The 11719-nt window shown below is 40.9% G+C and overlaps 1 protein-coding gene across 1 annotated transcript; it reads right to left on the bottom strand.

Annotated features, from left to right (window-relative positions):
• Nucleotides 1-783: 783 nt before the first annotated feature.
• On the bottom strand, nucleotides 784-5530 carry LOC136755294 (tumor necrosis factor receptor superfamily member 1B-like). The gene is made up of 4 exons (XM_066711762.1): nucleotides 4876-5530; nucleotides 3527-4106; nucleotides 1251-1460; nucleotides 784-1079 (listed from the first exon to the last, which is right to left on the bottom strand). The coding sequence occupies exons 1-4, from the start codon at nucleotides 4894-4896 to the stop codon at nucleotides 784-786; spliced, it is 1107 nt and encodes a 368-aa protein (XP_066567859.1). The 5' UTR covers nucleotides 4897-5530.
• Between the last annotated feature and the right edge of the window lie 6189 nt (nucleotides 5531-11719).

The raw sequence follows: 11719 nt of genomic DNA, 5'->3' as shown, positions 1-11719 counted from the left end.
GAACTAAGATTCACCTTGAGAGGAAGGTAAGGGTAACAGAGGTTTCGACAGATGTTTCTGAAACACAAAAAATCACAACAATTTAAGATTATAGCAGCTAGTTTTTATATCAACACATTCAATGCTAATTTAGAGATCGGGTTCTATTATTATTATTATTATTAAAAAATAGCAAACCTATTTTTTGTCAAAATAGTAAAAAACTGATTTGATTTGATTGACTCCATTTTGAACAGAAGGTGGCACTGGCTACCAGTCTCTTGGTTGTGAGTCTATGCTGCCCTCTACTGTAACCCATAAATTGGGAGTGGAAACAATAATACTACAATCAACATATTACACATTGCATCATTTTATTGTTCATTTAAAAAATGTATAGGATTGATATCACATCTATGTTCATATTTACCTGCTGAACGGGTCTGCCGGGTTTACCAATAGACATCCTTCTCTCCCTTATGGAAGGAAGACAGACACTTGTCCCTTTTGGGTCTGTGTGTCTCTGTAACGTCAAAACTCAGACAGTAAACGTGGTGAGCTTTAAAACCACGACAATGAGGTCACATGTATGTATTGTGTGCATATAAAATAGTGAAATAGAAATTAGAGTGGCAGTTATAGTTTACCCACCCTTTCTGGGCTGAAATTCAATAAACTGAAAAGATACATAGTATAGTGTAATGAACCATCAAATAACAGTGTTTCAAATAAAGGCTGTGAATACCCGAGACTACAAACGCATCTATCAGGTGGCTGAGCCAGAGATCATAAAGGCAGTTACAGTTACAATACAAAACTCCCATCACTTGCCTGTTCACATTGTTTTTCAGTAAGTGTGTCCAGGACCTCGTAGATGTCGTTCCTACCGATGGCCTTGGTCGCTTGTTTCAGGAGCGAGAGGGAAGACTCGTCCTCCCAGTTGGTCCACAGTCTCAGCCCCTCCAGGGCCTGGTCGTACACGTGCTTGTTTTCCTCTCGGATGCTGCGCCAGTCCTTTGTGTAGCCAAGTTCACCCAGCAGCCTGGGCCAGTCCTTCCCAATCATTTCAGCCGCCACGTGCAACGCGTTTCTTTTGGCACCTGTCGAGACAAGAAGTGAACTAAAGGCTATTTATCAAAGATTCATCTTGTTTTAAACAAAAATTGGTAGTTTTGTAATACAGGACTTTTTTTGGATGGTTAATCGATTCCCCACCAGCACCACTCCTCATATGACCCGGGTCATCTATCCTTATTGAACAGTTTGCTCACCTGTTTCCTTGCTGACGAATTTCCAGTTCTTGTCCACCAGAGATAAGTCATCAACATGCTTGTTTAACTTCTTTCTCTTCCTGATGTACAGACTCCAGCCGGTCACACAGCAGACCAGCAGGCCCAGCAGCAGCGAGACGGCCAGGGCCACGTCCTTCTTGGTCAGACACAGGCTGGGCTCTGCGATGCTCTTATTCTCCTCCGTGTTCCCTACAGAGGGAGATGAAATTAATAACTTCAAGCACAGTGATCTAAAGCAGTCTAACCAATGAAAACAATGGATATATATTCACACGATAAGGGGGTTCAGAGTGCGGAGGGAGGGGTGAGAGTTTCCCAAGTGTTATGCTCGGTAGTTATCGGTCATGGCTGCGCTGATGTTACAACATAAGAACATGAGAAGGTTTTACAATTGAGAGGAGGCCATTCGCCCCATCGTGCTCGTTTGGTGTCCATTAATAACTAAGTGATCAAGGATCCTATCCAGTCTGTTTTTGAATGTTCCCAAATTGTCTCTTCAGCCACATCGCTGGGGAGTTTGTTCAGATTGTGACGCCTCTCTGTGTGAAGAAGTGTCTCCTGTTTTCTGTCTTGAATGCCTTGAAGCCCAGTTTCCATTTGTGTCCCCGGGTGCGTGTGTCCCTGCTGATCTGGAAAAGCTCCTCTGGTTTGCCTTTCATGATTTTGAAGACTTGGATCAAGTCCCCACGCAGTCTCCTCTGTTCCAGGGTGAAAAGGTTCAGTTCCTCAGTCTCTCAGTAGGACATTCCCTTCAGACCTGGAATAAGTCTGGTTGCTCTCCTCTGAACTGCCTCTAGAGCAGCGATATCTTTCTTGAAGTGTGGAGCCCAGAACTGTCCACAGTATCCAGATGAGCTCTAACTAGTGCATTGTACAGTCTGAACATCACTGCCCTTGTTCTCAATTCTACACTTTTGACAATATACCCTAACACTCTGTTTGCCTTTTTTATTGCTTCCCCACATTGTTTGGATGGAGAAAGTGAGGAGTCCATGTAGACTCTCATGTGTTTCTTCATGTTCATTGTTCACAGCTGCTCAGTTGGGTCAGGAGGTCAGCAGGATTGTATTCACATGATGGTTGGTTGAACCAGTCCGAAAAGTTAAAACACCTCCTATAATTGAATTCCTGTTTCCTTCATGATTTTCATTTCTTCCATCACAAATACCTCTGCAGCAGGATGCTTGGCACAATTAGCCGAGCAGGTCTTCACAAAATGTCAAAACACAAATATATATATATATATATAATCTCTAGATAAAGGCAGAAAGAAGAAATTCGAACGGTTCCATGTCGTAGATTATATCCAGGATTAAATAAAAAATCAAAACTTCAACTCACCCACAAGCTGCAAATTCAAACACAGTCCTTACTGTCAGGTTTCTGTTTGGCTGAGTCTTCTTCCTTCTACCCAGTGGAAAGCTGCCATTTTGTACTGAATATGAAAGTTGCATTTGGCAGAGAAGAGGTGTTGTTTTTGTATTTTAATGATTGAATCCAGACGTATTATTCCGTTTCTTCACAATGGAACACGTTGCCTCTGTGATTGTTCACTTCCAGGTATGAACAAGAAAAAAAAAAGACCTGGACCAGAAATCCTTATCATTACTCACCTGAAAATGTTCCCCGTCTCTGTCTGTTGTCATTCATTGGTAATCATGGTGGCAACAGCTCTTAACATTCAATCTAATCAAGAGCTTTGGAGAAAGAAAACTAAAACTGCGGCTGCAGGCATACTAACAAGGGGCGATCTCTGGGTTTAGAAACATTAAAGTTGGTTCCCATGTCTGTATTTCTATGGTATACAATGAGCTGGATTTAGATGACTTGATTGCTAAAAAGGAAATGCATTTAGATACACAGCAGCCCTGATTAAAGTCAACTGCTGCATTATTCAAAGCCAGTCGGTTCAAATTATATGCACGATAAACGTATTAACGCATTGGTACCAGAGCTGTATTTAGGTCTGGTTGGTAATTTACCTCCTCAAGACTCTCTCTTGCAATAGTTATGAACAATACTGGAGAATCACCGACACTGACCTCCAGCAGTTCAACTAAAGTGCACCTGCTTGAGATCATATATATATATATATATATATATATATATGTATATTTATAAATGCACCTGCATACTCTGTGGTTTCTTTAAGTGGGCATGGCAATTTTATGTGTGGGTGAATTATAAACCCACACCTGGGGATGGTCACAGTGGTGCATTGAACATATCAAATAAAATCGTGATAAAATCCTTACCCTTCGGAATCACTGGCGTCGTTTGCGTTCTGGGCCCGCACACATGGTCAGATGTTGTATTTCCAAAGGCCACAGTGCTCAGTTTCTTAGCCCTGCAGTCTGTGTGCTTCCTGCACGGCGCGGTGCTGGAGTGGGCATCTGAGAAGTGGTTGGGCAGACACCTCTTGCACAGCACGTTGCTGAGACTCGTGCCCGGTTTGTAAACCCCGTAGCCAGGCCCACACGTCCGGTGGGGCACGCACTCCCCGTCCAGCTCAAACGCGTTCCCTAAGCACCGGCACTGCCTGCTCTGGGTGCGAGTGCAGGGGGCAGTCTCCTGCTCATGAAGCCCACAGGGTTTCCTGCATGCCAGGCACTTCTTCAGGTCAGTGGGATAGTCCATGTAGGTTTCCTCCTCACAGACCACACACTGGGTGTCGCTGTCCACTGTACAGGCCCTCAGGACCCTCTGCCCGGGCAAGCATTTCCTGCAGGGAGGGCTGCCTCCCTCCTTGATCTGATCTTCAGTTTGAAATGCTAAGTTTCTTTCAGGTTTATTGAAGAAGAGCAGGAGAACCACCGGCAGGACAGTCCCCACCTGCTGAAAACATCATGCAACACCATGAGCAAAGGGCGCAATACAGAATACAAAATTGTATATAAACAATTGTTCTGATTTTCTCCTCTCTGACCTGAGTAAAGACTGGCTTCTTTATTAGCCCAGGCACATACCACACCTGTTATAGACGCCATTGCATTCACAAATACTCCCTGAAAAGATGACCTGAGCAATTTGTGTTGCAAATGCTGATATTGTACAACATGGCAATACTCTTCTATATAAATAATGAATTATAAACGAATTCATAGGATTGGAAACGCACAATGTATTTGTGTTTTGTTTGTTCTTCAGATGATGTCAAGAATCTCGTTGCATATCTTTATTGTGCCTAATGGTTTATTTAATGTCATTAATTGTTGATGCTGTTGTGTTTATCAAGCTATAAAGCGCGCTGTGGCTGCTACGCGAATGGCGCTATAAAAATAAAAATGGAAATATTGACAGAAATGAAAAATGAAAGTAATAATGTGTTTTCAAAAACTTTGCAATCACACAATAAAGAAGGGACTCTTGATATCATCCGAAACGGAGCACAAGTATTCACCTTTATTAAAAACAGGTCTCAAAAAATCCAGAGCTATACAAGTTTGTTCAGTTCAACATTCAATACAGGTTTTATGTGCATCCTACCGGTAAAAGAAATGCATTACACATGTGTCAAATAAACTTTCATCCAAACAAAAACAAAAACAAAACTTGGGAAACATCCATCATACTGCTATTAATGTCATCAAATAGATATACTTACTTTATTCATAACTATTGCCATCTTCCTCGTCTGACTGTAGAAAGGGAGACGTCTTGAAAGCAGCACACCCAGCCTCTGCCCGGTGAGTCGCCTGGGCGGGCTGTCACGGTTGTGTGACGCATTTGCGGGGCATTTCAAAGACGTGTGAGTGAGTCAGACTGACGTCATCGTGAGGTCACTGAACACCTGGGAGGAACCAAAGCGCAGTGACGTAATGTGTAGCTGAAGGCGCTGTATCTGCCTGCTACAAAAATGTGTTAATTGTGTTTGATTGGATAGGCGAAATAGGAGTAGTATACGTCGCTAATAAGCTACTAACAACGTAACTAGGTTAGCAGCTGTAGTGTATTACACCAGGGTATTGTAATTATTCATATTATTTTAACTGACAATACAATGGAAACAGCCCCAAGAGTAATTAGACTGGTTTTACACCATGCCGCCTTTCTCTTATATATGCAGATATGAGCTCAATAAGGAACAGACGAAGTGTGGTCCTTGTCCCCTACTGTATTCTACAACGGTAAACTCATTGTAAAATCATGGTGAATAAAACAATAGTGGTACAATACATGGTCAAATCATGCTAAAGTAGTGTACCATGGTGAAAAATAGTAAAGCATAGAATGCAAACACGCCTCTACTAACACCCCCTTGTATGTAAAATGTGGTGTAAATATTTTTGGCATGTCAAAATCTAACGTATAATATATTTTAAAACTTTTATTGCACATCTGCAGACTCTCCGATCCCACTGCTGAGCAACTGCAGAAATCTGCGCTACAGGAACCCCGGCGCACTAGGACCCCGCGGACGCCGCCGGGCCATCGCAGAGCCTCGTTCTGGAGCGACGAATCGCTGAGCGGCGCGGAGGAGGGACCCGGAAATCCGCGGCCAGCCGACTCAGCGTGTGATTTTGACCTGAAACTTCGGTAAATGAAGCTAAATTATATCTTCTGTACATTTTAAAACATATCTGTGAGGATATAATTGTAAAGTTGTTGTCTGTTCGTGTTTAACAACACGATGTTGTAAATCTGCGGTCAGTTTAGAACAGGAACATTTATATCCCCGACATCCACCAAAGAGACCTCTTACCTCTTTAATAAAATGATTATAGTTATGATAATAGCGGCAAATTACTTTAATTAAATGAAATTCATATTTTCGATTGGTTTATTTTGTTTTCTTTTGTTTTTTATTGTAAAAAGTATTTTTACTGACTATGAAGTATAAAGTATTTTATTTACTGGTTTTGAATATGTGTCTCGATCTTTTGAAAGTTTTAAGACAAAGCTTTAAAATGTAAATCTGAATATGTTACATTTATATTAGATAAAAGAGGAAATATTATTTATGCCTATTTAGTCTGTTTAGAACTGCACACAGTATCCAGATGAGCTCTAACTAGTGCATTGTACAGTCTGAACATCACTGCCCTTCTCAATTCTGCACTTTTGACAATATACCCTAACATTGTGTTTGCCTTTTTTATTGCTTCCCCACATTGTTTGGATGGAGAAAGTGAGGAGTCCACTTAGACTCCTAGGTCTTTCTCATGCGTTACTTCATCTAGTTCTATTCCTCCCATAGTGTAATTGTAGTGGAGATTTTTGTTACCTGCATGTATTACCTTGCACTTGTCCACATTGAATTTCATCTGCCAGGTGTCGCCCACAACTGAATATTATCTAAATCCCTTTGAATAACCTGTGCTGCCGAGATTGTATCTGCTGAGCCACCTATTTTAGTATCATCTGCAAATTTGACAAGTTTGCTAACTATCCCAGAATCCAGATCATTAATATAGATTAGAAAAAGCAAAGGCCCTAATACTGATCCCTGTGGAACTCCACTAACAACCTCCCTCCAGTTAGAAGCAACTCCTCTAATCGACACCCTCTGTTTCCTAGACATCAGCCAGTTCATAATCCATCTACTTACATTACCCTGAATGCCTACAGCTTCCAATTTGAGGATCAGTCTTTGGTGTGGAACCTTATCAAAAGCTTTTTGGAAATCTAAGTATATCATATCATATGCTTTCACATGATCTACAGCTGCAGTTGCGTGTTCAAAAAATGCTAATAAATTAGTAAAACATGATCTGCCTCGTCTAAGCCCATGTTGACTATCTCCAAGAATATGGTTTTCATTAAGATGCTCCTCTATTTTCTGTCTAACATTTTACAGGTGATGCAGGTGAGACTGATTGGTCTGTAATTTCCTGGCTCAGTTTTGTCCCCTTTCTTGTGGATTGGTTTGACATTTGCTGTCTTCCAGTCAGTTGGCTCATCCCCTGTTCTAAGTGTCATTTGGAATATTTGAGTTAGCGGCCTGTAAATAATTTCCCTCATTTCTTTAAGTACTGTTGGAAATATCCCATCTGACCCAGGTGATTTGTTTGTTTTTAATTCTGCTAGTCCCTTTAGTACCTCCTCCTCATTTATCCTGATCTCTCTTAGGGTTTGACTGGACTGATTGTCAACCTGTGGCATGTTATCTGTTTTTTCTTTTGTAAAAACCTCTGTGAAATACTAATTTAGGATATTTGCCACATCTTGTTCGTTCTGTAAGATACTTCTGTTTTTAGCCTTTAGCCATTTCACTTCCTGCATTATTGACCTCTTGCTGTTCTATTATTGAAAAAGCTCTTTGCATTAGCTTTAGCTCCAAGAGCTATATTTCTTTCTATTTCCCTCTTTGCTAATATATGGGACATGTTAGAATGTTATTTAAAATTAAGTGTTTAATCAATTTTTTTAAATGAATTTAAATTTTAAATCTGAAACGCTCATCTTTGAAGGATGTGACAGTGGAGATAGCGAGCTGAGGGCACTGCCAGATTGACCCACACGGCGGCGCTGTCGGTGTGATGATCCATTTACTCAGAGGGGAAGGTGTTTCTCTTGGAATAGCAAAGCTGTCATTTAAAAAAGGGCTTGAAATCCTTACAGTAAAACATAAATGACTTATAGTCAGTAAAAACACTCGGTGCGTGGGAGAGAGAGGGAAAGGGCAGCAGCTGAAAAACATGATTAGTCTCAGTAAGGCAGACAGTTCTTCAATCGTCTTGTGCTACAGCAATTAATTTACATCCTGATCATTTTCCTTGCATGGTGTCTACACTGCAAGGCCTGTGAAGACTGAGGGGGGTGGTGGATTTTGAGATAACTAAACTTTAAATTATGTAACAGATTTTGGTTCTTTATTGCCTAACCCCATGTGGAAACCATATGGTTTTAGATTCACTTAATTATTTAGGTGAAATCAAGCAGCAGAATGTCAGTCAGGGACTGGATTAATGCAGTTAGGCCTCCTCTCTCACAAGTGCTTTTCAGTCATGCCTCTTGATTTTGGGCACAGCACTTGAAATTTCAAATTGCTCATCTGTCAGTTGTCAGGTCGAAGAGGAGAAAAATAAGTAGCAGCAATGTCTAGTCAGAGCACAATCAAGAGAGTAGTTTCTTGCATATTATGTTGTCTGTTTTACCTTCAATTCTTATATTTGTGAACTGTTACAAAGTCAATATTAAACAGAATGTATTAATCTAATTTTCATTTGAAATTGAATGTCACCCGTTTATTTTTCCAAATGTTCCAGACACCCTTTTGGAAAGACATTCATCAGCATTGTGATTATGAACCAACACAATATTTGTGTATCTTGTACAGATTTTAATATTCTCACAAAATGTTACAAACTTTGGGTCTCATTTAATACAATATAAAAACATCACAGAGGTTATGATTGTATTTTCTACTGGCTTTATTAAGATGCAATACGTTGCACATTTGGTGCTGATTAAAAACGAACCCCTCTGTTTAGTGTAATAATGTTAGGATTTCTTTAGAGTTGGGCTACAGTTCATTCTCATAAGGATAGGCTTGTATTGCTGCTGGGGTGAGCTGCAGGCATGGCATCAGATGTTTTGTTTCCTGTGGTTGGAGTGCTATTTTTACTACTAAAATGTTTCAGTTTTAGCGGAAGTAATCTGAAATTGCATGCAGTTAATTATCTGACAACTTGCAATTCTAATTAAGCATTTAATGCGACAGAGGACTGACAGATATTTACTCAGTAACTCTGAAAGCTGCTTTTTCCTCATCAATTCAGATCATGCTGTCTTTGTGTCGGCATTGGCCCAGGAGAGTTTCAGAGCACTTTCTTCGAACAAGATCAATCTATTTATTCATGGATGCATCTGTCTTTCAACATAAACTAGGGACCATCACCTATAAACTCAGTCGTCTTCGGGCTGATTTCAGACCATTAATAATGAATTCCAAGGCTATTTCTGGTGTCAGAACTGGAACCCTAGAGACAAAATGAAAAATATGTAATTTGTTTTTCCCCACTCACTGTTAAATTGTAAGTAAAGCTAGACAAGTGAATGTGTTTGAAAAAAAATACTGTATAATGTTACCAATATGGTTAATACATTTGTGAAAGAAAACTAAAATTATTTCCTAATCTATATTGTTTTGCAGGGAATTCTGCAAGTTTTTTTAAGAACAATCGCCAAGAACAAATGTCGTCCATCAAACAAAATCAGCTTCTGCGAATAAAATGCAGGTAAGTGCCGTACGTACATAAATAACTATTAATTAAATAGATGGACTAACAAATATACATACTTTATGTGTCTTTGTACAGTTAAAATATGAGCATGGTACCATGCAGGGTCAGCCACAGACTTGCTCAGACTAGCCGAACATTTACACAACCACACATTTTATTTTTTACTGTACCTCAAGCAAGCCACAAGATGGTTTTGTACAGTCCTCTGTATTTGGGGGAAAAAAACACCACCAAAAGTGTGACAGTATTATTCTTTTAATTTAAAATACAGATGTTTACATGTTATTTACTGCGGTACTTTTTGAAGATACTGTCTATTATCGGTAAGATCACTTTACATTAATGCAGTTCTTTTATATTTCACTTATTGCTGGAAGAGATTAATCTGAAAGCTCATTGCAGGAGTAGCAACAATTGTTTTTTAGTATTTAATTAAAATTAAATTAGTCTGTCAACATTGCGTACCTGTTATGTGTATTTAATTGTCCAAGACCTTGCTACCTTGTGCACAGCAATCTCACTCATTGCAGTTTCAGTCCATCAACTGTCTTCCTGAATAGAAAACTGAACACATAAGATCTGATTTGCAGTGCTGGCGTGTGCTCTGCCCTTGCTTTGATACGCAGCCCTTGGGTTGTGGTGCTGTCTGACTCCGAGTATCCCCAAGATCCCAAGGAGCTCGCTTTGTTTTCATCGCCCCGTGTCTGGCCAGAAGAAAGCAGAGAGCTGATTAAGATCGCATCGACCTGCACTTGTGTGCCGCCCTGTGTGTCAGCCTTCAAACTGCACGGATGTATGTAGCAGTGCAATTACATCAGCCGGGTGTCCCAACAGAAAAGGCGGCACATCTGCATGCAAGTGAAGCAGTCGTACTGCAGGGAGGAGAGAACTGCCCGAAAGTGTGGTTACAGACCAAGCTGTGGGATGGCGATGGAGTGGCAGGAGCAATGTGCGGGCGAGAGGCTGACTGAGTCTGAGAGAGCAGTTGCCATACGTTATGCATCTTCTGGCAGATCATAGCATTGAAATTGATTTCCAGTATGACCTCACGGAAGGGCTGACACACAAGCTGCAGAAACAGCCTCTGCAGATACAAAATATTTTAATACAAAGACGACATCAAAAGCAAGTGGGAAATTGGAATATGCTGTTACCCGCTGCAGGAATCAAACTTGCTGAAGGCGGCAACTCTTGAATAGTTTTTTACTTATTTAGAAGTGTCTCTGCTTTTCATGAGTACGAGAACAAAGGAGACAGCGTGATATTCTGGCTTCTAAATATGGCTTCTGAAACACCTTAAAACAGCGATGGGGGATAGAAATACAAAACAATTACTCGTATCGCACTGGAAGGGATTTTCTAATTTAATTTTGTAATTTAATTTAGAAAATGTGACGTTTACGGTGATGATAATTCATCAGTCCGAAGAGAAACGTGTGAGAAGCAAATGCAGGAGGGATAGTGCTCCTGCTGTTTCTGTAATTCAACATCACTGCTCTTGCAGGTAGGCAGCTAAATTTTGACTAACGGGTTGCAACTGGCCTGCGTTCAAATATTCTCCCCAAAACGCACGCCTAATGCACATACACCTTTGGATTCAGCCATCTGTCCATTTCCCTATTCTAGTGATTTCTGAGTGTCGATTGGCCAGAGAGTGGGCACGATCTACAGGAGACGAGCCGCTCTCTGCACTGTGGTGATGATCTGCACTAGGATGGTTGTTAACGCATTAGCGTGACTGCAGGAATGTCAGAGAATCCAATGTTTATTTCCCTGCCATAAGTCGCCTCCAACATAATTTTAGCGAATTTGGCAATACAGCCAACCGGCTTCACAACCGCAGAGCACGTGTACCACTCCAGCCCAGAACCTCCACATCCGGCTTCTCCACCTGTGGGATCGTCTGAGACCAGCAGCCCATACAGCCACAGTGGGTTTGCACAGCCGAAGAATCTCTGCACAACCTGTCACAAGCGTCTTGGAGAAACTCCTCTGCGGCGTGTCGTCCTCGCCAGGGTCTGGACACGACTGCGGCTCTAGCGGACATTCCTGCAGTCAGCAGCCAATCACATGCTCCCTCAAAACCTGAGACTGGAAATCCATAGATTAGGGCCTAATGCATTTATTTCAATTGACTGATTTCCTTATATGAGCTGTAACTCTCAGTAAAATCTGTGAAATGGTTGCAGGTTTCGTTTTTTATATTTTTGTTTGGTATACTTTAAAAATGATTTTGTCCGCTGCTTTAGCCTAGTTGATCAG

Source organism: Amia ocellicauda, chromosome 8 (genome assembly GCF_036373705.1).
Source record: "Amia ocellicauda isolate fAmiCal2 chromosome 8, fAmiCal2.hap1, whole genome shotgun sequence".
Classification (NCBI taxonomy): domain Eukaryota; kingdom Metazoa; phylum Chordata; class Actinopteri; order Amiiformes; family Amiidae; genus Amia; species Amia ocellicauda.
Note: the sequence above shows the minus strand (reverse complement) of the source record. Positions and strands in the feature narration are given on the sequence as shown.

Bases quoted from the DNA above. Each gene is read 5' to 3' on its own strand.
- LOC136755294 (XM_066711762.1), bottom strand. From the start codon at position 4,896: ATGGCAATAGTTATGAATAAA. The intron at 1,461-3,526 runs GTAAGGATTTTA...CTCCCTCTGTAG, and splicing joins GACGCCAGTGATTCCGAAGG to GGAACACGGAGGAGAATAAG. The intron at 1,080-1,250 runs GTGAGCAAACTG...TTGTCTCGACAG, and splicing joins ATTCGTCAGCAAGGAAACAG to GTGCCAAAAGAAACGCGTTG.